The sequence below is a fragment of the Balaenoptera musculus genome, chromosome 11 (genome assembly GCF_009873245.2).
Source record: "Balaenoptera musculus isolate JJ_BM4_2016_0621 chromosome 11, mBalMus1.pri.v3, whole genome shotgun sequence".
NCBI classification, from domain to species: Eukaryota; Metazoa; Chordata; class Mammalia; order Artiodactyla; family Balaenopteridae; genus Balaenoptera; species Balaenoptera musculus.
The window spans coordinates 7,987,301-8,011,995 of NC_045795.1; the positions used below are offsets into that span (position 1 = coordinate 7,987,301).

The following is a 24,695-nucleotide window of genomic DNA, read 5'->3' on the forward strand; positions in this document are numbered from 1 at the left end:
GCGTCCCCGGTTCCCCGGAGCGATGAGGCGGTAGGGGCGCCCCGCGTTCCGCCTCCCGCCCGCGCTCCTTCGGCCGGACCGACAAGGACCGTGGGTCGGCCGGCCGGCCGCGGTGCCGCCCCCGCGCCGCCCCGCCCCGCCTCGCCTCCTGGGGGCGCTGCCGGGCGTCCGCCGCTCATGCCGCCCCGGCGCCCTGCCGCGCCCGGCGCCGGCCGCTGAAGCCCCGGCCGCGCCGCCCGCCCGTCCGCCGGCCCGCCCGCGCCCACCGCCCAGCCGCCCGGAGCCGGCCGCCCTCCTGCCCCCAAGATGTGGCACAGCGTCGGGCTGACCCTGCTAGTGTTCGTGGCCACGCTGCTGATCGTGCTGCTGCTGATGGTGTGCGGTGAGTGCGGCGTCGCGCGGGGCAGTTAACACTCCGCGGTACACACGCCGGCTCGATCGTCTGGTCGACTGGCTTGTTTTGTCTGGTTTAAAAGAAAAAAAGAAGGCCTGGGTGGGCAAGTGTCTTGAAATCATCTGTTTTTCACTTACCTCTCGGGAGTGAGCCCTGATCCACGACAGGCCCGCTGTCATCCAGGAGAGGGAAGAACAGCATCCAGGGCTGGGCATCTTGACTCGGGGTTAAAGCAGGTATTGCTTCACCGGCAGCGTCTTGATTGCCATTCTTTCCGCAGTCTGCTCAGATTTTAACCTTGGCCTGTATCCGAAGGTGAAGTGATTGATTACTCCTTTTTCTTTTTTGACACGTTCTGACTCTGATGACAAAGCGAGGTTTCATTACCTTCGTTTAACCAGGGGTAGGGACAGAGTTGGGTTTGAAGCACGCGTGAAATTTTTTGTTTACTTGGAGTTCAGGCTTAAACTAAATTCCGAGCAGAAATGTTGAGACGCGGCAGGACTTAGAAACACCGGCTATATTAAACTTCCAGGGTCAGGTAACCTAACTCTTAGTTCTGTAATAATGGTGCTGTTTTGTCTGGTGTGATTTTTTTTTTTTTTCCTTCATGGAATGAGAGGACGTGAAACTTTTTTCTCAAGGTAATATTAGCGCAATTGTAGAGTTTTTCTTTTTAACGCACAGTAACTGATAACCACAGCTCTCTTAGCCAAGTGGCTGAGCAGTTGTGAAAATTTGGGAATTGTTTAGAACCAGATGTCAGTGAGTATTTTTTGATAATTACGCTATTGAAGTAGGGGTTCAGGTTGATGCAGTAATTGGTCAGTATTCAAAATACTATAGGGCTTATTCATTGCATGATTAATGTACTAAATGCTCAGTATCAGCCATGTTTGGAGACACTCGTGCATATACATGTATAGACTTATATATTTGTATTTATACACTAGTATGTATGTTTTTTATTGCTTTTACATGTGCATAGACATGTATATATATTTGTATTTGTATACTTGTATGTATATTTTTGATTTTCTTGCTTTTACTAAGGCACTAGAGTTAAAGCTTCTAACTTACAGCCTTTCTTTTCTGATGATAAAACAATTGGAAAGCCTTTCTCAGTTTCCTGCTTGTGATGTCAGGATTTGGGGCTAATTGTAGGTGTTTAAGATCCTTGAAGTAAGGAAAACCAGATCTATGTGATTTGTTTGGATGTGAGGAAGGAGGTAAGCATATGCTTTCTTTTCTGATTTGAAGATGCAAGCTACCTGGAGATAGGAATGTAACATGTAAACCATGTAACAACACCTTAGATAGAATATTTGCCAAACTTGCCTTTGGGGCCTCAAAATTCCTAATTGCTGCATACATTAGACTTGCTCTCTCCACTCCCAATAGGTATTTGACTTAAAGTTTACTCATTTTTCTAAAAGTACCCTGCCTTTGGTTTCAGAAAACATTATGGAATGAGAGGTGACCTGTGGTAAGTAAAAGAATGCCTTATTTTGATTGGAATGGTCAAGACTAATAGCTCTAAGAAGTAATCCAAGCACTTTTTTGTTGAGAGAGTGAATGATGTGGTAGCTTCATGTTTTGACTAGGAGGGGCCTGGGTCTTAGGAAGAGGAGGGAAGGATCCCACCAGATTTGAGAGAGAAACTAGAGTGTTGTATTAGTGTGCTAGGCCTGCCGTAACAATGTACTACAGACGTGAAACAGCAGAAATTTATTTCCTTGTAGCCTGGAGGCTAGAAGTTCAAGATCCTCGTGTCAGCAGGGTTGATTTCCTCTGAGGCTTCTCTCCTTGGCTTGTAGATGGCGGTCTTCTCCTTGTGTCTTCACGGGGACTTTCATCTGTGTGTGTCCATGTCCTAATCTTATGTAATAAGGACACCAGTCATATTGGATTAGGGCCCCACCCTTATAAATTCATTTAACCTTAAATAACCTTTTAAAGGCCTTGTCTCCAAATATAGTCACATTGGGGATTAAAAATTGATGACACGGGTCTGCCCCAAGAAACTCATAACCTAGTTTATTTTAGAACTCTGACTGACTCTTTCACATAGTGAATTATGATTTTCAAATTTCAGGTTCCTTAGGGAGGTCTACCTTCTCCTGTCTCTGTTGATTGTACTTTCTTGCCTCTCATTCATTCTAAAAATATTTTCCACTCCCACTGTTCACTGAAACTGCCCTTGTCAAGATTCATAACAATTGGCCTCCGTATTACCAAGTCCATGGTCCCTTATGAGTTGTAACTGTATTGATACGTAACCTCTCATACTCATTCTATACAGGTGAGCATTCCTTCCATGAAGCGTTTCTCTTGGCTTTTGTACACTATACTTTCATGGTGTTCTTCCTATCATAGTGGTTAATTGTTTATCTTTTCCTGGCTTCTCACCCCCTAGAATTTAACTTTTTTTGATCACAATCTATGATAGGAAATAAATTTTCATTATTCCCAGTACATTCATAAGTATATATAGATAAATTACTATATCAATTAGTTATATCCACATCTATCTACCCATCATCTTTCTTGTCTCTGAAATAAAAATTTTACAGACTAGTACTTGCCATTACTCCATGAGATGCATGCTATTTTCTATTGTATTTTTATGTTACATTACGTTATAATACAAATATATAGTATTTCTATTTTTGCCTTCCTTCTGTTCTCTTACTCATCTTACCCAGTTCCAACGATTTAAATAGTAACTATAACTGATGACTAAAATTAAATCTACAGCTCTTATTCCTCTCCTGCACCCCAGGTTCGTGCATCAAACTTTTATTCTCGATATCTCCACTTGAGGATATAACAACCATCTCAAACTAAACACATCTAAAACAGAACTTTTGATTTCTACCACCTGTTTCTCCCTCCCTGCTCACATGTTGTCAGCAGCCAAGGACTTGGGTGTCATCCTTGGTTTTGCCCTTTCCTTTCCTTATAAATATCAACTCCATCTGGAAGTCGCGTCAGTTTTGTCTCTTTTTTTCTTCTAGTTTTATTGAGATGTAATTGAAATACAGCACTGTATAAATTTAAGGTGTATAACATAATAATTTGATTTACATACATCATGAAATGATTATCATAGTAAGTTTAGTGAACATCCATCATCTCATATAGATACAAAATTAAAGAAATAGAAAAAAAAATTTTTTTTTCCAGTGATGAGAACTCTCGGGACTTACTTTCTTAACAACTTTCACATAGAACACACAGCAGTGTTACTTATATTTATCTTGTTGTACATTACATCCCTAGTACTTACTTTTCTTATAACTGGACGTTTGTACCATCATCCAATCCCACCCCTCCTCTATCAACCACAAATCTGATCTCATTTTCTGAGTTTGTTTGTTTTTAAGTATAATTGACCTACCACACTGTTAGTTCCTGTTACAGGACATAGTGGTTTGATATTTCTATACATTTCAAAGTGATTACCGTGAAAGTCTAGTTACGTCTGTCACCATACAAAGATATTACGTAAATATTTTTTAATAGATTTATTTTTGTTTATAGTTTTTTTATAGATTTATTTTTATTTATTTATTTATTTATTTATTATTTTTGGCTGTGTTGGGTCTTCGTTGCATGCGGGCTTTCTCTAGTTGCGGCGAGCGAGGGCTACTCTTCTTTGTGGTGCACGGGCTTCTCATCACAGTGGCTTCTCTCGTTGCGGAGCACGGGCTCTAGGTGCGCAGGCTTCAGTAGTTGTGGCACATGGGCTCAGTAGTTGTGGCTCACGGGCTCTAGAGCACAGGCTCAGTAGTTGTGGCGCACAGGCTTAGTTGCTCCGTGGCATATGGTATCTTCCCAGACCAGGGCTCAAACCTGTGTCCCCTGCATTGGCAGGTGGATTCTTAACCACTGTGCCACCAGGGAAGCCCTATTTCATAAATCTTGACGTTATTCCCCACCCTGTACATGTCATACCTGTGACTCATTTATTTTGCAAATGAAGTTTGTACCTCTTAGTCTCCCTTACATATTCCCTACCCTTCCCTCCCCCCCACCTCCTCCCCTATGGCAACCACCTGTTTATTCTCTGTATCTATGACTCTGTTTCTATTTAGTTATGTTTGTTCATTTGTTTTGTTTTTTAAATTCCATGTGTAAGTGAAATCATGGAGTATTTTTCTTTCTCTTTCTGACTTACTGCACTTGCACAATACCCTCTAGATCCATCCAGGTTGTCGCAAATGGCAAGATTTCTCTCTTTTTTATGGCTGAGTAATATTCCATTGTGTACATACACTTCATTGTCTTTATCCATTTCCATTTGCATGGAATACCTTTTTCCATCTCCTCAGTCTATGTTTGTCAATTTTGTCTGTGATGGTTTGAATCGGCAGGTGTGGAACACATGGGTACGGAGGGCTGACTGTATTTTATGTGTTTGTTTCTCCCAGTTAGGGCGTAAGCTCAGTGAAGGCAGGGACCTTCTTTGGCTTGTTCACTGCTCTATTCCTGGATCCTAGAGAGTAGAAGCATGTAGAAGGCCCTCATATATTTGAAGAAGAAATGAAGACAGATTCCTCAATATAAATTATTAAATTTCTATTACAAATACAGTCTTAAATGTGGTACAAACCAAGGTTGTCTCAAGGTGGATAACCCTTGTATTACTCAATAAAATACATTTAATGAACTGTTATGTTCAGGTGCTGTGATGGAGGTCATGAGTGTCCAAAAATTAATAAAGCATAATCCCTAGTATACTTTCTTAAATGTTTGGTAGAATTAATTTAGGCCAGGACTTTTGGGGAAAGCTTTTAACTGCAAATTAAAAAATCTTTCATTTGGGCTAATATTGGGCTATTCCAGTTACTTGTTTCTTCTTGAGTGAGCTTTTGTAGTAGTTTGTGTCTTTCAAGCACTATGTCTATTTAATCTGAATTAATGTTCTCTCATTATCATTTAATATCTGTAGGATCTGTGGTGATGTCTTCTCTTTCATTCTTGATATTGTTTGTGTTCTTTTCTCTTGTTTATCAGTCTGGCTAGAGGTTTATAAATTTTATTGATCTTCTCAAAGAATCTGGTTTTTGGTTTTATTGATTTTTTTATTTCTTTACTTGTCCATATTTTAGTTCATTGATTTATGCTTATATCTTTAGTTTCTTCTACTTATTTTGATTTTAGTTTGCACTTCTTCTAGTTTCTTATGGTGGAGCTTAGATTATTGATTTTAGACCGCTCTTATTAAAAAAAAATAGCTATTTAATGATATAAATTTCTTTCCAGGTATTACTTTTGATTTTTTTAAAAAAACTTTATTTGGTTCAAAATATTTTTTAGTTTCACTTGTGATTTCTCCTTTGAACCATGACTTATTTAGGACATTTTCCCCCCATATATCATTTTATCATTTTCTAGTTTAATTTTGTTATGGTGAGAAAAGTGTATCAAGTTTAGGAAGGTTTACACTTAATGAGATGAAGTAATGGTCTGTTTTCGTGGATGTTCTGCGTATACTTGAAAAGAATGTTTATTCTGCTGTTATTGAGTGGAATGTTCTGTACATGTCAGGTCAACTTGGTTGATAACATTGTTCAATATCAATGTTGTCAATAACATTGTTCAGCAGTTCTTTTTATCAGCTACTCTGTTACATAGTAGAAATCTTAAGAGCTCTGAAATGGATCAGTTGGTGAAAGTCATTAACCCCTTAAATTTATGGTACTTTTGGTGTGTGTTGGGAGTTGGGGTTGGAGGATGGAAGTTGAATGGTTTGTTTGGACTACATTCTCTGTGCCAGATACTCTTCTAAGACATAGAGGACATAGTGGAAACCATAGATAAACCATAAATTTTCTTTCCTTAAGAAACTCATGTCTTGGGGGGATGACAGTTAGTTATTAAGACAATGAAGGATGGAAGTGAGCATGAGATGCTAAAGCAGTCACCCAAGAGAGTACTATACTGAAGAGATAGTATAGTAGAAAGACATAAGAATTATGTGTTCATGTTGCTTAAAAATCTCAGAGGCAGTGGTAGTAACCTCTTGTCTGTGGAGTTTGCCCTGGAGAGGAAGAGACTGGAGCCTAAGAGATTGTAACAATGGATAACATTTGATGAGTGTTTATTATATGTGGGCATTCTTTTTAGAATGTTACACACATTAATTCTTTTTATTACCGCATTGACTCTGAAAGTGGGTGCTGTTGTCTCTATTTTATAGATGAGGAAACTGAGGCACATAGAGGTTAACTTGCCGAAATTTCAACTGAGCTGTTGAGTTAGGATTCATGGCCAAGCAGTGTGGCTCCAGCGTGCCTCTGAGTTATAAGAAGTTGTGGTGGTAATCCAGTTGACAGATAATAAGGATTTGATGTAGGATAGAGAATGGCACTGGGAATATAATGAAGGAAACAGATGGGAGAGGGTTTATTAAGGTAGAATCTATAGCACTGAAGTAAAGCAGGGTAGGGCTGAAATACGCTCTTTCCCACCTGAGAGATGGGGAAAGGATACAATACCCATTACAGAAATGTGAAAATCAGAAGGAACTGTTGGATGAATATACTTTTTAAAGATGTCTTCAAGCCAGTGAGGTAGAGATTCCTTCCGGGGGTTTAAGAAAGGTAGAAAGTATGGATGAAAAATTTGGTCATCCTCTATAATAGGGGTAATATTTGGATCTATGGGAGTGTTGTGATCACCAGAAGGAGAGGAAAATAAAAAGAGGAGAGGTTTTAAAGGGAACTTTAAATCTGTCTTCCATTTCCTGGGTAACAGGGTTTTGGGCGTGGAGGTATTTCGGTTCCACGTTGTGTTGGGTCAGTGATGGTTTCTCCGGGGGCTTGTCTGCTGGGGCCGCCCAGTGTGTCTTTACAGAAGGATGTGCAGTAGAGGGAGCTTGGTGGGAAGGGTCGGGGAGTATGGTTTTGTTTTCACTTTGCCTGTGTCTTGGCCTTGGACATATTACCTTAGCAGCGAACCTTAGCTGCTTTCTGTGTAAACGGAAAATAAGGTTATAGGATTGAAAGTGGAAAAGAGCTTTATACAAATCAAGATCAGTATTAAGCCAGTCAGTTAGCCACTTAGATATCATCGTGAAGGTGGGATTAACTCCATGGGAAGAGTGATTCCACAAAGATAAGAATTTTTTGTTCTACTGCACCTGGGCTTTTTGAACTCAAAAGATCTTGGGTAGGAAATCATATTCTCATTCCCTAATTAGTGTTTTGTGTTTTAGCCATACTTTCACTATGAAAATATGAGAAATTTGATACACTTATTGAATTCATTGCTGTTTTGCCGAGCTAGCCCTTTTCAATGGTTATGAGTCACTTTGAGCCTTTGATTTCTTATCTAGAAAATGGGGATAATGATTCCTAGTCTCACTAATTCAGAGGGCTAATGAGAGGATTAAATGAGATGTCGAATGTAAAGCACTTCATGAACTGAGAACTCTGTGATTACTCCTGTCCCCTGGGTTTGTGGTGTGTTGACAGTGATGGTCTGTCGTTCAAGTTCATCTGCCATTGCTACCCTTCTGCTGCCAGCACATTTATCTTGCATAGAAAAACAATATACAGTGTGTTTCATGAGCTCCATCCTGTGAACTAATGCTTAGTTACTGGGACACACAAGTTGAGTGCTTATTTGCTTATCCCAGGACACACACCCTTTGTTGCCAGCCAGTTTTTCTGACTCACAGACTTGCCTTTTAAACTATGAAAAACTGCAATACTTGTTTTAACAATTAGTGTAAATTTTTGACTAAGTACGTATAATTGTGGACAGTCCTTCTCCCTGCCCCCTCCACCCCCTCCTTTCTGCTATTCCTCTGTCCCTCCCTCCCATTTTTCTCTTACAATCTCAGGACAAGGTACAAGACCCATGCTCCACAGAATAAGAGTAGGTAAGGAGTTTCTGGTGTCTGCATATCAGGTTTGGGTGGGAGGAATTGTAGGAGCTGTACTTTTATAGGCGGTCCTGTAGGCATGCAGGGTACAAGGGGTAAGTCCCTTTCAGTAAAAGGTAGCCTGGGTGATAGTGGTTGTTCTTCCTCCTGTCCTGCTCTTCCCCAAAGATGCAAGCACCACCTGGGAGAAGTTAGTCACTAGGGCCCAGAGTCCAAATTAGGCTGGCCTATTCTTATGGTAAGTCAGAGTTATAAATCTGAACTGGTGGTTCTTTCCCTTGTGTCTGTGGTGCCTTTCCCCCTCCCAATACACACTTGTACACACATGTTCCTCTCTTATTTATTTGATGCTGTCTTACAACCAATAACATGTAGCTAGAGGATGATGCTTCATTTTGCATTATGTAATATTCCATGTGTTTTCTCAATCACTCATGGTGTACTAGAGAATGAACTCTGAATACATACATTGTTATTTATATTAAACTATTCGGTTAACCAGACACAGTTCAATACTACTTGGAGCAAAGATAGAATCATTCTTTATGTCCAACTTCTGACCTTCCATTGCATCATTCCTCACACATCCATTGTCCTCCTGCAGCATGGCCCACTCATCAGCGAAGCCTGGGCAGTGTCTTTATAGCTCCCCCTTACATATTCCCGTTGTCCCACTAGTAAACACGAATGAGCTTTTGTTGCCTTTTCTCAAGTGGGATCTTCTCAGATAGGCAGTCTGGTCAGGTGTTGATCCATCTCTTCCCTGCTCTTCCATTGCTTATCCTTTTCTCCTTTTCCTTGGCCACTTGCCGTAACTGATCTGCAGCAGCACTCATGTTTCTTCTTTACTTCATTTCTCTTTTCCAAACCTACATGTGCATCAGAATCATCTAGAGAGCTTAAAAAAGATGAGTAAGCACAACGCTGGAGATTGATTTGGAGTATCTGGGGTGAGTCGTTGGGAATCTGCAGCTTCTCACAGCTCCCTAGCAGAGCATGATGAGGAGCCAGTTGGAGTGATTCTCCTGGGAATGGCTGCAATGTGGTGATCACATATCTTTAACTAGGGTCATTCCATTGGACAATAAATGCTGTTGAAATTGCTTTACATTTACATGTGTTCTTTTCCCTAAAAGGGAGAATGTGACTTCCAACCTCATCAGATCCTACCTCACTTCCACCCCAAGTAGTTCCTCTGCTCGAGGGGTTGAAGACCCCTTGCGTCGCGGACGTTCATCAGAGGTCAGATTGTGTTAAGGTTTTAAAGAAATCGAAGCAGGTCCCAAGCAGATCAAAGGTTTTGTTTAGCCTTCATCCAACAAAAGAATTGCCTGCCCAGCTCAGGGATGGTTTTTGGGGGGTGATCCTGAAGTAAAGACCGTCCTCCGGGACCCTGTTGCCTAATAAATGTAGAGCGGACATCTTTATAGGAGCTCCTTCCCTGAGTTGTCCTGTCCGTTCCCTTCCAGCCTTGGAAATCACCCGCAGCTCTCAGGGCTAGCCGCGCAGCCCTGTTCACAATACCTGCCCAGGTAACGCACACTGGTCTTGGGCCTGACAGTTGACCCAAGTTGGGTCAGAGATTCTAGGGTGTTTTTTGAGGATAGCCAAGAAATCATAGAAAGCTGGGAAAAAGCAGCCATGTTCAAGGGAAGCCTAGAAGGACATGAGGCAAGGGTGTAGAGAAAACAGATAATGCTGGAGGATGACCTCAGTTCATGAGCGCCTCCCCCTAGATCTAGTCCCTCTACGTCCCTCTCACGGGCTCTATGAGACAGTCCTATAAGCTGATAACAAATTCCCCCTTTTTTGGTTAAGCTTAGTCTTAGGACTTTTGTTACTTGAATTAAAAGCTGCGTTATTAAAATAACAGGAGGTGAACTATGTATTTATATGACTTTCGACTTTGTATTTTAAGATCAGTGCAAGTAAAATACTGTAGATGAATAATAGGTGAGGCCCTATTAATCACCTGCAGGGAATGTGACATACCAGATGTAAGTGGAAGGACAGTTTATGTTGAATAACAATTTGGCCATGAAACGATACGTGCAAAACATTTCCTCACAGTACCTGTCCCAAAGTTAAAAAAAAAGTTAGCTATTTTTATTTTCATGTCTAATTAACATAGCCGGTGACTATTAGCGGCTTTATCTGGCACTGCAGTACCTCTCTTAGTTTCTTCTTTGCTAAGTCACACTTTTCCTGGTATATACCTATTGGGGTTTTAATAATGGTTCTTTTTCCAAAATAAATGTCACGTGTAGTTGTTTTTCCGTTCACACTGCCTGGCATTTTTAGTATCATCCTTTCTTCAGAGGATTAACACTCTTTGATGAGCGGTCTGTTGGGGAAGCTTGAGATCTTACCAGTTCCAAGTACCGTGAGATGGAAATCCCCTCCCCCGCACCCTCCAACCATCTTCCCACGATTACAGCTGTGTAAGAACTTAGTCATTTTACTCGGGGAATAGCTTGTTGAACATCCCTGAGTTTAGCGAATACCACTGCAGTTCTTACCACCACTACAATTTCCCTCTTAACTTTGCTCTCCCACCCTGTCATTACAGTAGCCTTTGTGAACAACCCGGCACAGCGGATGTGTGTTGTTTTTGGCTGCTCAGCTGATGAGCTCCATATCTGTGTCAGGGGGAATTCTCTACCTCACGATTTTTTGTGGGAAGCAGTGTCACTACCCACAGGCTCCTCCACCCCCAGCCTTCACACACCTTACACGCAGGCAGAATAGGGACAAATAAGCTTCTTTTCAAGTTTGCTTATCTGCAGATTTGGGGGTGGCAATGGAAGAGGTGTGAAGTCGGGTGGTTGAGCTGGTGCGGCGGGGAGGGAGCGGTGAGTGTGGGGCTGGTGGCTGTAACTTGCTGCTCCAGACTCTGGCGTCTCTCTGATTGGCTACCACATTCTGAATTTTGACTTCAGATTGAGTCCCCTGCATTGTTCGATCACTGGCAGTGATTTAAAAGAAAATCTTTTTTTGGATTTGTTTTATTAAAACTGAGAAAGACAGAGTTTGTGATCTAACTGAATGCTCTTATTTATATCTCCCCAAACTGACTGTTGAAGCAGTCTTCAGTTCCTTATTTTGTCGATTTCTGTGCTGGGAGACTTTACTTTCTCTTAACCACCCCAAGGGCAAGAGTATTTTATGGTGGGAACCCCACTGGTGACAGCCCTTCACCATAGTCTCTTTTCAGTCAGAAGAGTTCCAGTAACCTCCCTTTACTTTTCTAAATTTATGGTCATTTTATACCTAGTAGCCGCTGTTGGAATCTTTAATCTTTATGAGGTCAAGACTATCATCATCTTTGAGCTTGCTTATAATTTCCCTGATGGTAAATGCACGTGCATCAGCTTTATTTAGCACAGTACCTTGGGAAAAAGAGGTTTTTTTAACTTTTAGGTTGGGTTCTCAAAACTAACCTAAGAGGAGTTTTCCTTAGTATCTTTAAAATCAACCGGGCTTATTAATTTAGGCCAATTAATGGTATTGGGGTATTTAAAACATAGACGTCTACAGAGTAGTTACGGTTTACTTAGTTTCTGACTTGTTTTTCTCCTGATTTTTCTGATTAGCAAAACCATGTATGTCCACTCTGGAAAACTTTTGATATGTACAGAGAAATATTATAAAAAAGTGTAGGTCCCCACATTGACCTACAGATTTAATACAATCCCTATAAAAATTCTTGCTGCCTTTTTTTTTTTTCGGAAATGACAAGATAATTCTAAAATGCACATGGAAATGCAAGGGACTTTAGCCAAAACAGTCTTGAAAAGAACAAAGTTGGTAAACTTACACTCTTGATTTTAAAACTTAATACAAAGCTACTATAATCAAGATAGTGTGGTATGGCATAAGGATAGACAGATCAATGGAATAGAAATAAACTCTAACATTTATGATTATCTGATTTTTGACCAAGACAATTTAATGGAGGGAAGAACCGTCTTTTCAACAAATAGTTCTGGAACAGCTTGGTATCCACATGCAAAAGGATTAATTTGGATCTCTCTCTCACACCAAAGTTAACTAAAATCAATCAAAGACCTAGTGTAAGAGCTAAAACTAAAACTCTTAGAAGCATGCATAGGCATAAATCTTCATAATTTTGGGTTAGTCACCAGTTCCCTAGATACGACACCAAAAGCACAAGCAACCAAAGAAAACAAGATAAATTGGATTTCCTCAAAGAATAAATGATAAATTAGGCTCCATCATAATTAAAAACTATTGTACTTCAAAGAACATTATCAAGACAGTGAGAAGACAGCCCACAGAACGGGAAAAAAATGTTTTGCAGATCATATATCTGATAAGCGTCTGGTATCAAGAATATATAAAGAACTCTTACAACTTAATAAAGAGACAAACAACCTGATTAAAAAGTAGGCAGAGGAATTTAATAAACATTTCTCCAAAGAAGATTTACAAATCGCCAATAAAAAGAAAATGATGTTTAACATATTTAGTCATTAGGGAAATGCCATAATAAAAGCCACAATGATAAACCGCTTCACACCCACTAGGATGACTATAATAAAAAAGGCGGACAATAAAAAGTCTTGGTGAGGATGTAGAAAAATTGAGAACCTCTTACGATGCTGATGGGAGTGTAAAATGGCACAGCTGCTTTGGACAAGACTAGCAATTTCACAAATGGTTACGCGTAAGTTACCATATGACGCAGCAATTCTACCCCTAGGTATAGTGGACCATTGAACAACACGGGTTTGCACTGTGTGGGTCCACTTAACATGCGGATTTCTTTCAATAAATACACACTGCAGTCCCCTACATGATATGAGGTTGAATCCTTGGATGTGGAACCGTGGATATGGAGGGCGGATTGTAAAGTTTCTGGTGGATTTTCAACTGTGGGGAGGGTATAACCCCTGTCTTGTTCGAGCATCAGTTGTATACCCAAGAGAAATGAAAACACGTCAGTGCAAAAACTTGTGCAGTTGGTCATTGCAGCCAAAAAGTGGAAACTGCCCGGGTCTGTTAATTGGTAAATGGTTAAAACTAAATGTGATGTGTCTTTACAATGGAATATTATTCAACAATAAAAAGGAATAATGTGATACATGCAACAACATGTTTGATGAACCTTGAAAATATATGCTTAGTGTAAGAAGCCAGGCACACGAGACCACATACTGTGATTCCTTCTGTATGCCATGCTCAGAATACACAAATCCACAGACAGAAGAGTACATTAATGGTTCCCAGGGGCTGGGGAGGGAGGAACTGGGGAAGGGACTGCTGCTAATGGGTATGGGGTTTCTTTGGGTGTCGATGAAAATGTTTTGGAGTTTGATAATGGCACAACCTTGTTAATATGCTAAAAACCATTGAATTGGACATTTTAAAATGGTGAATTTTATGATAGGTGAATTGTATCTCAATAAAAAAAGGTAATTAGTCAACAGCAAAGGAGAAGTCACCTCAGATCCCACTGCCCGGGGACAGCCACAGCTCCTGTCGATTGAGCAGTTTACCAAATGTGGACTCAGTGCCAGGCACCTAAGCCCTTTATTTATTTATTACTCACAGTGGCTTTATCAGCTTCTGTCAGGCCTGAGCCTCCTGACCCCTCCAGAGCTCTTTCCTCTACCTCGCTGTGCCTATTTTTACAAGGAATTTTGAGTGAACAGAGAGCTTGCTAATTTGGAGTATCGTTAAAATACTATTTTATAGAGTTAGGTGCTTTACTCACACAGTTGACTAAAATATATTTGTGGTGTGGTTCAGTTAGCACTCAGCACTCAAGCTTAAAGGAAAGCAAAAACCTGAGAAAAGGGTTAAATCTCTGAAGTTAGTTTTTTAGTACCAAGGATTTTATGTTCATCTTTCCCTCCCAGAGATTATAAGAAAGAAACAAGTAAGATTAGGAACTTCCTTAAGTGGCCATTCATCTCGGCCTTTGTAACGCTGGGGTAGAAAAGCTGGTTGGATTTTGTTTCCATAAATGCTAGTCATCAGAATATGCTATGGTCTGTTGCTTTCCTATGAAACTAGAGAGTTTTAAAGTAGAAGGCATCGAGGAAACACGCTAGCATGGAAAGCTGTCAGCAGTGGTTAGTTTTGTTTATGAAACTCTTTAACATTTCAGGGCAACCAGTCATGGGTTCAGGAGTTGCAGCTCCTGTGTTCTCCTTTATTGACTGTTTGTTCTGTATCAGTGGACGTCTAAGACTTAAAACTCCTTGCAAAAACAAGCAAAACTTGGTTAGTAATTTTTTTTTTTTTAGGAGAGTTATTCAGACTTTTTAATGGCTTTGACATGAAAACACTGTATTTTTTAAAATCTTGAATTTAAGATACTGGTGCTGGGGCTTCCCTGGTGGCGCAGTGGTTGAGAGTCTGCCTGCTAATGCAGGGGACACGGGTTCGAGCCCTGGTCTGGGAAGATCCCACATGCCGCGGAGCAACTAAGCCCGTGCGCCACGACTACTGAGCCTGCGCGTCTGGAGCCCGTGCTCCGCAACAGGAGAGGCCGCGATAGTGAGAGGCCCGCGCGCCGCGATGAAGAGGGGCCCCCCGCTTGCCGCAACTAGAGAAAACCCTCGCACAGAAACGAAGACCCAACATAGCAATCAATCAATAAAAAAAAAAATCTTAAAGTGTACAGTGGTTTTATAAAAAAAAAAAAAAAAGATACTGGTGCTCTGGCTTTTCATCTTTCATTGTGTAATTAAAGAAAATTTATTAATTTTCTGTGAAAGTTTATTATTTCTGGAAACTTACTGAATAGTTTGGTCCTGAGAAGTTTTTACCAAAGTGCAGGTGATTCCTGCCATTTACTGTCTTGCCTTCTGATTGAAGCAAACTTGTTTTTAGTAAATAATAGCATTGAGGTGTGAATGTCCAGGTAAATAGCGAGGTGTATTCTTTCTTCCCCAGAAAAATGCTCTCAAAAACTTGAGTTTAATACAATAAACACTCTACTTAGATATCATAATCTCATTATAAATTTGATGTAGATGGACCAAGCTTGGATTCTCAATTCCATAAAGGCAGAAACTGTTTTTGCCATTCTGTAGAATCCCAGAGTTTATCTTTATGCCGTGTCCATAGGAAATGCTTGATACGTGTTTGTTATATAAATTGTAATCACATATACATTTAAATTACACATACTGTTTCATGACACACACACCCCACACACAATTAACTGAAATGTTCCCAACTGATAATACTGTGTGTCATAATTTCTCTTAATGTTTTTCTCTCTCTTTAGGTTGGTATTTTGTTTGGCATCTTTTTTTATCAAAATTCAAGTTTCTTCGGGAACTGGTGGGAGACACAGGATCTCAGGAGGGAGATCATGAACCTTCAGGGTCTGAAACAGAGGAAGACGCTTCATCATCTCCACACAGGATCAGATCTGCTCGCCAGAGGAGGGCACCTGTTGATGAAGGCCACTGACCTGAGCCGTGGTCCTCTGATAGCGAATGACGAAGGATACTGGGAGTCTCTCTCTGTAATGACTTGGCTTTGCAATCTGCTAAAAGATTGAAGAACATTCATTCTTGGATCTTAAGTCCAATTCAAGAAAAGATTTACATGTAAGCCATATGAAAATAAAGGGAATTACAACCAAATCGGACCATTGCAGATTTCATCGTAAAGATAATTTTTGCTTATATACTTCTACATATATACTTATTCTTTGACTCTTGGGCTTATTTTCTTCACTGGTGTGAATCTGGTAAATATTACAGGCTTGAAAAACCATATTTTATTAATATTAGTTCTATGTTGTACTTTTTTTTCCCCCACATTATACCTTGTCTGAAATTGGGATGCATTTTACGATTACTGTCAACCAGGCAATAGTCATGATGCAATTATCCTCGCCTGTGCCTGTGTGGACTTAAGGTTTGTCCTGTTGTTGGTATCAAATGTGTCAGGTTTAATTGGCTTTTAAAAATGTCTTCAAAAAGATTACACTATGATTCAGCATTGAAACGAAAAGTTATCGTATATGCAGAAAAGCATGGAAACAGAGCAGCAGGGCGTACGTTCGATGTTAGCGAAGCAAATATCCGTCGCTGGAGGAATGACCGAAATTCCATATTTTCTTGTAAAGCAACAACAAAATACTTTACGGGACCTAAGAAAGGAAGATACCCACAAGTAGACGAAGCTGTGCTACATTTTGTCAGTGAGACAAGTGCAAAAGGACTGCCTATCACACGCCAGGTGATGCAGCTGAAGGCAGGAGAAATTGCCAAAACCCTTGGAATAGACGAAACAAAATTCAAAGCAACAAGAGGCTGGTGTGATCGATTCATGCATCGAGCAGGACTGTCGTTAAGGCGTCAAACATCATTTTGTCCAGAGCTTCCTGCTGATATTAAACCGCAGGCAGTGCTGGAGTGCTGTTTTAAGAGATGCTGCATTGCCGGCGCTCTTGATGATGCCAAGGGTGCTGTGGTCTGGGAGAATGCAGACACCGATGGCTGTGATTTGAGTGATGCAGAGGAGTTAGACTCAGACTATGAAGTTATAGTCATAACTTAACCAACTTATTTCATCATACACTTTCTTTACGTATGCACAAGATTGACGCGATAAAGATCTGTTTAACTCTAAAAGCTGTTTGAGTAAATTAAAAAAGTAGATGTTCTACAGGATACAGAAGCATTGTGTCATAGTTTAATTGCCTATGTGTTTTCTTAGAGATACATGTGGTGCGTCTTACAATTGATGGCATCTTAGGTTAGGAAAAAAAATAGTCTGTAAATTTATTTTTCTTTCTAGGATAGCAATTATTTATTGGGGACCTTAATTCTGAGTCTTAGAATGTTGTTAAAATAGTTATCCTCTATGAGATACATTTTGGAGTGCCCTATTCAAGATTTTAGAGTAGTAACTTGGGAATCTAGGCCCTATCCTCTACTTTAGGAAGAGTAGGATTAGTTACTCCTTTTGTATGGGAGGACTTCATGCTCAAGGCATGTGTTGTGGAGAAAATACTTCTTCACAAACAGCAATGCGGTGACAAGACCTCAGAGGTACTGGGTATTGAGGAAAAAATAGAGAGTGGGTGAAAATGCCTGCTTTACTGTAAAATGATTCTTGCCAGGTTCCCATGTTTGTCTTCACTGAACTTTGGACTGCGTGTTTCCTGGGGAAGAGAGATATGGATTAAAGAACCTTCCCATTTAGCGTTGCCTGCTTTATACAAGAATGAAGTGCGAAGCCAAGTTATTTTATTAATCCAAGTTCTTTTTACGTTTTAAACCTTTGTTTCTCAAGAACTAGTCATTACAGAATATCACCTCTATTTTATGATGGTGTGTGATTTTGTTTGATACCTCATACTTCATGCTGATAGTTCTGTTTGTTTATTAACAGTTCATCTGCTCTGCCCTAAGGTGATGAACACCTCTGCTGTCATTGTAGCCCTTTGGATGTACTAAAAGGGAACTTACAGAGTATAACTTTACTTTTAAATATTTGCTAAGGAGAGGTCCCCAGCAGCTGAGAGTGGGGCACAGTCTTTGTATTTCCTTAGTGGATGCAATTTTCTATTTTTATGTGACTATATTGATTAACAAAAACAGTGACACAAGTTTCAAGCATTAATTTTAATGCTTCATACTAGCTAAATATCACATTAAAATACTCATCAGTTAGAAAGAACTTTAATGCTTCTTGGTGCTGGAAGGATATTTGAATTAGGTCTTTTGCAGTCTGATATTTGGAGCTGTGGATTCCGCTTTGTAGTGGGTACCTTAGGTTTAGGTAATAGTTGCTGACACACTAAGTAGCTGGTAAGCTTCCCCTTGTGTCAGTATTAAGAATGATGGCCGATATAACCCCTAAAATCTGCAAGGGTCATCCACAAATTAATCCCTGAAAGATGTACATGTTGGTATTATTTATTAATATTTATGCTTTTATGGGTGTCTTTTTAAAATAGAATTGTATGAAATGTTCTGCTTAACTTGCTTGGGAAATATAACCAAAGCATATTAATAGCTCACACTCTACCATGTTTTTAACTCTTAGGAAAGTGAAATCACTGCTGCCAATATGAGAATTCTACAAACGAATTCCTTTGTTTAAAACGTTTTTTCCCCTTGCGCTCCTCTTCCCCCAGTACACTCACCATAGTACGTGTTTCTAAGGCCACTGAGAGAGGCAGGAGAAATAGTTGTTAACACAGAATTATTTGTGTGATATAGTGTTTTTGTTCTTTTTCCTGTTTCAGTGCTTTTGTAGCTGAACTTACAGAACTCATCGTAAGTGCATTTTCAGTTTCTTAGGAGACGGAGTAGCCTGTGGTCAGTTTTAAAGTTTAGAGGGTCCTGAGCATTAAAAACACAAGTGTTAGTCTTGTTTGAATTCTCACGGACAGTGATGGTGAGCAAGGACGTCATTGTTTGAGGATTAATTCTAAAATGAGGATTCTGGTGGGTGCTTTTCCTTCCCAACCAACCATTTCCAAATCTTTTTCTTCTTTTGCTTCTGAAACTTTTGTGAAAATTGCCTGTATCAAATTTATTGGTAGCATGGCTCTGATTTCAAGGCCAAAAAACGCTAAGTATTTGTGTGACACTGTTAAATAATATTTTTAATATCTACATAAAGCTAAAAATAGAATTCATCCAGTGGATTTTTGTAGTGATGTTTTCATGGTGGAAACATAAATGCGTCGTTTTGTGGTGGATAGCCAATTTATAGACATGCTGACCTATTTCTTCAGATGCTATCAGATTTAAAAACAACTTCGAACTGTTATTTTGCTGAAAGTTGGGAATATGTTAAGTAACGGATTCACAAAATAGGGCATTTTAAACCAAACTGTGTTGCAAGGTTTGAAAGTAGTGCATTTTTACTTTTAAGAGCAACAGTTTTTGAAATTATTTTAAGTCAACAATGCAGTATTTTTTAAAGTCAGTTTTTCTTAAAAGGTATGTTTTAATGTAACATGTAACCAGTGTAACTTTAGCTTTTGACTGGTAAACTTCAAGTGCTTTTATATTTCAGGTTGACTTTAAAAAGCCAATGAGCAGTACTCAGAGGTTATGGATTCTTAAGCAATTAATGAAATAATATTTTGTTATGGAGTCTAGAATTAAAGCACCTTGTATTGTCTGCTTTTAAAGTATTCTATAGTTTTTAACTTAAAGCATAAAGAGTAACATTTTATCTTGTATTAATTTAAAAAGTTACATTTTCCATTTGTTAATATACATGTGTCGCCTGTTTTATGACCAGTGTTTACCCCTCTAAGTCAGTTCTATGCATAACCATTCACCAAATACTGCTGCTCTGGTTTCTTAGAGGAAACATTCTGTGCTATGCTATGATGTATTGCCATCTTGCTGCTTGACAAATAGGTTTATAAGGAATTAGAACTGTGTGTGTTAATAGTACCTTTGTATAACGAGATGTAAAATTAGAGATGAGGATTCTGTGTAAACGATTATTCACTGTTTTAAAACTGGTCAACACTATAAAGCTTCTGTGGTTTGTGTGATGCTTCACTTTACAAAGAATAAATTACAATGAAAAACAAAAGTTGTGTTTGTTTCACTGATAAAGAATAAGAAGTGTGAAGGGTACCTTGGACATGAGGGATTGGAAACCAGCCATTTTTACCAGTGGTTCCCCCTTCACGTCATTTGTCAAACTCTAAACATCTATAAGAATTAAGACAACGTCTCAGTAGTATTCCTAGTGCCATGAAAGTAATTGACTTGGAACCTAAGGGCACATAGCATTAGAGCTAATTTACACTTCATGTTTAGCCTTTTTTCTTCTCATGCTTTATCCAGTACCTTCAAGATTGTTTTGCAAATCTGTTTACCATAGATCATGTCTCACATTTTGTTAGTATTAACCACCAGGAAGACTGAGTGAGGGAACGGGCCAAAGCCAAGTGAAAAGATGGAGGGATGCCTTGGAACCCATTTGCAATAGGAAACCATGAATTTCAGTGGCTGAGTGCCAAGTCCTGATTTTTCTTCAGCAGTGCTCGGCTGCCAAGAATGTAGAATGGAAAAAGTGGACTGTGTCAGGGTCAGGCTTTGTCAGGTAGGAGTGTCCAAAGGGCACGGTCACTTGAGATTGCTGGAGACTGGCTGTGGGGTTTGCGCTGGGTTGCGAGAGAAGTCGGATCAGTAAGGCACTGATAAATGGGACGAATGGGAAGGGATAGAGATTGAAGATAATAAAATGCATGTGACATATGTATATAGTGGATAGAATAGGAAGTTTGGGGTGGAGACTAGGATTTTAGAGGTGAAGCAACCATAGCAAAGGGGAATCTGAGAACGTGACACGTTCTAGGGTGTCATGTGGGCTGTCAGCGTGGCCACTCATAGTTCTGCATCATGGCTGGAGTTGGGATGGAGAAGATGACCATGACCTGGGGACCAGGTCAGGGACTTGGAAGACTGATCTTAAGGTCTGGGATGTCAGGTGGCCCTTAAAAGGAGGAAGGAGTTTCCTGAAAATGAAAGAGGAGCTGTGAGAACGCTTTCTCTTCATCCTGGCCCCTGGCAACTCTCCAAGCCAGGACATGATTGTTACATACAATTAAGTACTTTGGTTATAAAAATGATGCTGTTTATGGAGAACTTTGCTGGGGCTGGGGGAGGAGACAGGAGTTGAGGACAACAAAAGCTTCTCTAAGAATCTTAGGGAGGAGTAGGAGTTTTCCAGGGTTCTGGAGAGGAGAAAGGGCAGGTGCCAAGTCAGAGTTGAGGGAAGATGCCTTGTTTGAAGAACTGTAGATAGTTGATTATTCCTGGAATGGAGAGTGATTATGGGCTGCAACGTTTTGAAACTGGAGAAGTAGGAAAGATCTAGGTCATCAAAGACCTCGGCTTTGTTTAACGTACTAAGTGGCTGTTCTTGCAGGCACCTGGACAAAGTACAGATGGCTTAGGAAGCTCATGCTGACTGCACCAAGGAGGTCTCCTTTGGAGACACAATGGAAACAGGGTGATAGAAAGCTAGCGGCAGGCTTGAAAGGAGTGACGGCCGTGGGAAGTTTGAGGACATGAAGAATCCACAGGGCTTGAGACTGGGTTGTGAAGGCAAGTGACGGAGAAGTGAAGGATGATTTCAACATTTGAGATGGACAGCGTTGAGGGATATGTATAGAAGTAGGCTTGAGGTTGGTCAAAGGGACGTGGAAGATGAGAGTCCAGTTTGGGGCATACATATTTGTATTTGAGGTGCTTACAGGCCACTGGGTGGACAGAAATACTAAACAGTTGTGAAAATGGTAGGAGGGCCATCAGTGATCATCAACGTGTGAATGCAGTTGAAGCTGTTGGCAAAAATAGGATCTTCCAGGGAAGAAGCCAGAATAAGAAGAGATCCAAGGAATGGCCCCTAAGGAGCATCAATATTTCAGAGGCTGGTAAAAGAAAAAGAGGCCACTAAGGACATTGAGAAAGACTGCTAAGAACCAGGAACATACCTGGAAGGCAATGTGCTTGAGGCCAATGAAGAAAGAACTTGGCAGAAAGAGCAAGTGTTAAACTGATATATATTAAAGAATGATGCCGCTCAGATCTGATTATTAAGAAATTGGGGCAACCTAGTTCTGGCAGAAGTCTGTGCAAAAGAAGATGTGAAATTTCTGCAAGGTGACAGCGGGGACAAATGGAATAGATATTGACGGGAGTCAATTGGACAGGGTTTGGTGATTGATTAGCTATGGGAGGTGAAGGGCAAGGATGAATCATTGGTGGAGGGCTGATGGAGGGCATGGGTGGAGCATGTTTGAGGGGATACGTCCAGGTGCATGGAAGACCAATGGAAATGGCCACCCTGAGGATACAGGTCAGAACTGAGTTCCTACCCAGATGCTGTAACTTGATAGTTGGCAATTTATTTAACCTCTCTGTTGCCTGGTCTGCTGAGTGAGAATGAGAACGTGCAGGGCTGTCGTAAGGAGTAAATTTTTAAAAACACCTGTTAAGCACGCTTCTTTTATAAAAAAAATTTTTTTAAATAAATTTATTTATTTTATTTATTTATTTTTGGCTGCGTTGGGTCTTCGTTGCTGTGAGCGGGCTTTCTCAAGTTGCGGCGAGCGGGGGCTACTCTTCGTTGTGGTGTGCGGGCTTCTCATTGCGGTGGCTTCTCTTGTTGCGGAGCATGGGCTCTAGGCACACGGGCTTCAGTAGTTGTGGCACGTGGGCTCAGTAGTTGTGGCTCGCGGGCTCTAGAGCGCAGGCTCAGTAGTTGTGGCTCACGGGCTTAGTTGCTCCACGGCATGTGGGATCTTCCCGGACCAGGGCTCGAACCCATGTCCCCTGCATTGGCAGGCGGATTCTTAACCACTGTACCACCAGGGAAGTCCCACACTTCTTAATATATAGTAAGCAACCTGTAACTTCACTCCCACCCCCCTTTCCTTACTTCTTAGCTTTGTAACCGAGGCAGCCTCCTAATGATGGCTTGGTCCAGGAGTTGGTTTCGCTTCACCGAGAAAAGTTGAGATGGGGAGTCACAAAAACACATACATTCATCCTACAGTATTTTGAGGTAAGGCCTAGGCTTTGTCTCACTGAATATAGATCCATTAGAGTTTAATCTCATTTTCTTTGCAAAAGCCAGACTTATAATTCGGCGATCTCCAGTTTTGTTCTCTTAAAACCGGAAGAAGAACAGAGTCTTGCAGAGCAAAGATTTTTACTGTAGTGTTTTTCTGTCTTTGACAGTTGCCTTGCTTGTCCCTAGATGGACAGGATTTTTTTGCATCTTGTCTTTATCAAATTTTTCCAAAACATTCAACTAAGTTTTCACAGAAACAGCAACCCTTTACTCACACTCATATTTAGTTGTGACATTTCATTATGTAATTGCGATATCAGAGACAACTGAAGTAAGCAGGTTTGGGAACCATTTGGGTTAGACAGAAGTCATCTGGTAAGAAAAATATGTGAGCATACAAGATACTAATCCTCTGTTCTTGATTATGTACCCCACCCAGGCGGAGGCTGTGCATCTCATGTCACAGAGCAAATTGAAGCCTCGGCCTGGAATCTCCTTACCCTTCCACGGAGCCTTCATATCTGTCTGTATCTCTTCCAACCCTCTCTTTCCCTCCGACATTAGAGGACAGACCCCTCTGCTATCTGAAACGAATTTCTCCTCCTGTGCTTTGGATCTGTTCCACCTTTTCAGCAAGTTAACACTGTCAGTTCTTTCTTCTATACACTCAATTGCTCTCTGTCATCTGGATTGCTCTCTCCAACATCTAAACATATTCAATAAATATATTCTATCTTGAAAGAAGGAAAGGTCCCGCCTACTCTGTCCCCTCAGCTGCCAGTGGCCCCTGCCTTGCCATGTCACACCAGACTTCTCTGAGTAGGTGTCTCCGTGACCCTGGCGCAAAATCTGAAGGACATTTTCCAGCCCTCAGCTTTGCCTGACTTCCCAACAGCATTCGTGTGGTTGCTCATCTCTTCCTTGTTCCTTGAAACTTTCTTCTCCTTTGGCTTTAATGATACTAAATTCTGGCTTTACTGGTTTTAATACTTCCTCTCATTTCAGGCTTATCCTGCAGTGAAATGCCAGAGTTCCTCGGGGCTAGGTTCTCACCCCCTTTTCCTTCCTGTCTCCAGGAAGACAGGAAGCTTCCACTTCTTGACCAGTGGAGCCACATTCTCGTCTCTTGAGCCAGTGATCTTCCCAGTATCCCCTCTTGGTTGTCTTAAACACTGGTCTCACCCAGCATCTGCAGCCGCTTCTGATACTGGGGTCATACCAGCCTCCCTGTCGACCGTTGTAAAGTTGACAAACTAGGTGTCACTGTTGACCTTTCTTTTTTTTCTTTGTTTTTGTTTGTTTCTTTTACTTTTTGGCTGTGCCCTGTGGCATGTGGATCTTAGTTCCCCCACCAGGGATCAAACCCTCGCCCCCTGCATTGGAAGCACGGAGTCTTAGCCACTGGACCACCAGGGAAGTCCCTCTTGACCTGTCTTTCCGGTCCCTTATTCAACACATCAAGTCTGGTTGACTTTACTTCTGAAATAGCTCTTGGAACCTTCTCTACTCTCCTCCATTTTCCTATTACCCTCTGTAGGCAATGAAGTGTAGTAGTCATGAGGGTGGCCTCTGGAATTGCGACCTCTGTGTGCCTCATTTTTCATCTGTAAAATGGGTGTAATAGTAGTACCTATCTCATAGGGCTTCTGTAAGGATTGCATAAGTGAACACACACAAACATGTAGAATAGCACCCCGTCCCCACCGCTCTGATGCCCACCTGGATCCTGCGACAGTGGCTGTCTCAAATCCACGACAGCCCCTCTCCAGCCTTCTCTCCTCCTTGTCGCCAGAGTGATCTTTCTGAAACTCAAATATGACCCTGTCGGCTCCTTGCTTATATCGTGGGAATGGCTTC

At 40.9% G+C, this 24,695-nt stretch overlaps 1 protein-coding gene across 1 annotated transcript; it reads left to right on the top strand.

The window, feature by feature from the left end:
• The first annotated feature begins 229 nt into the window (after positions 1–229).
• On the top strand, positions 230–19,838 carry SMIM13 (small integral membrane protein 13). The gene is made up of 2 exons (XM_036870124.1): positions 230–382; positions 15,550–19,838. Exons 1-2 carry the CDS (start codon positions 307–309, stop codon positions 15,735–15,737), a joined length of 264 nt encoding a protein of 87 aa, XP_036726019.1. The 5' UTR covers positions 230–306; the 3' UTR covers positions 15,738–19,838.
• Positions 19,839–24,695: the final 4,857 nt, after the last annotated feature.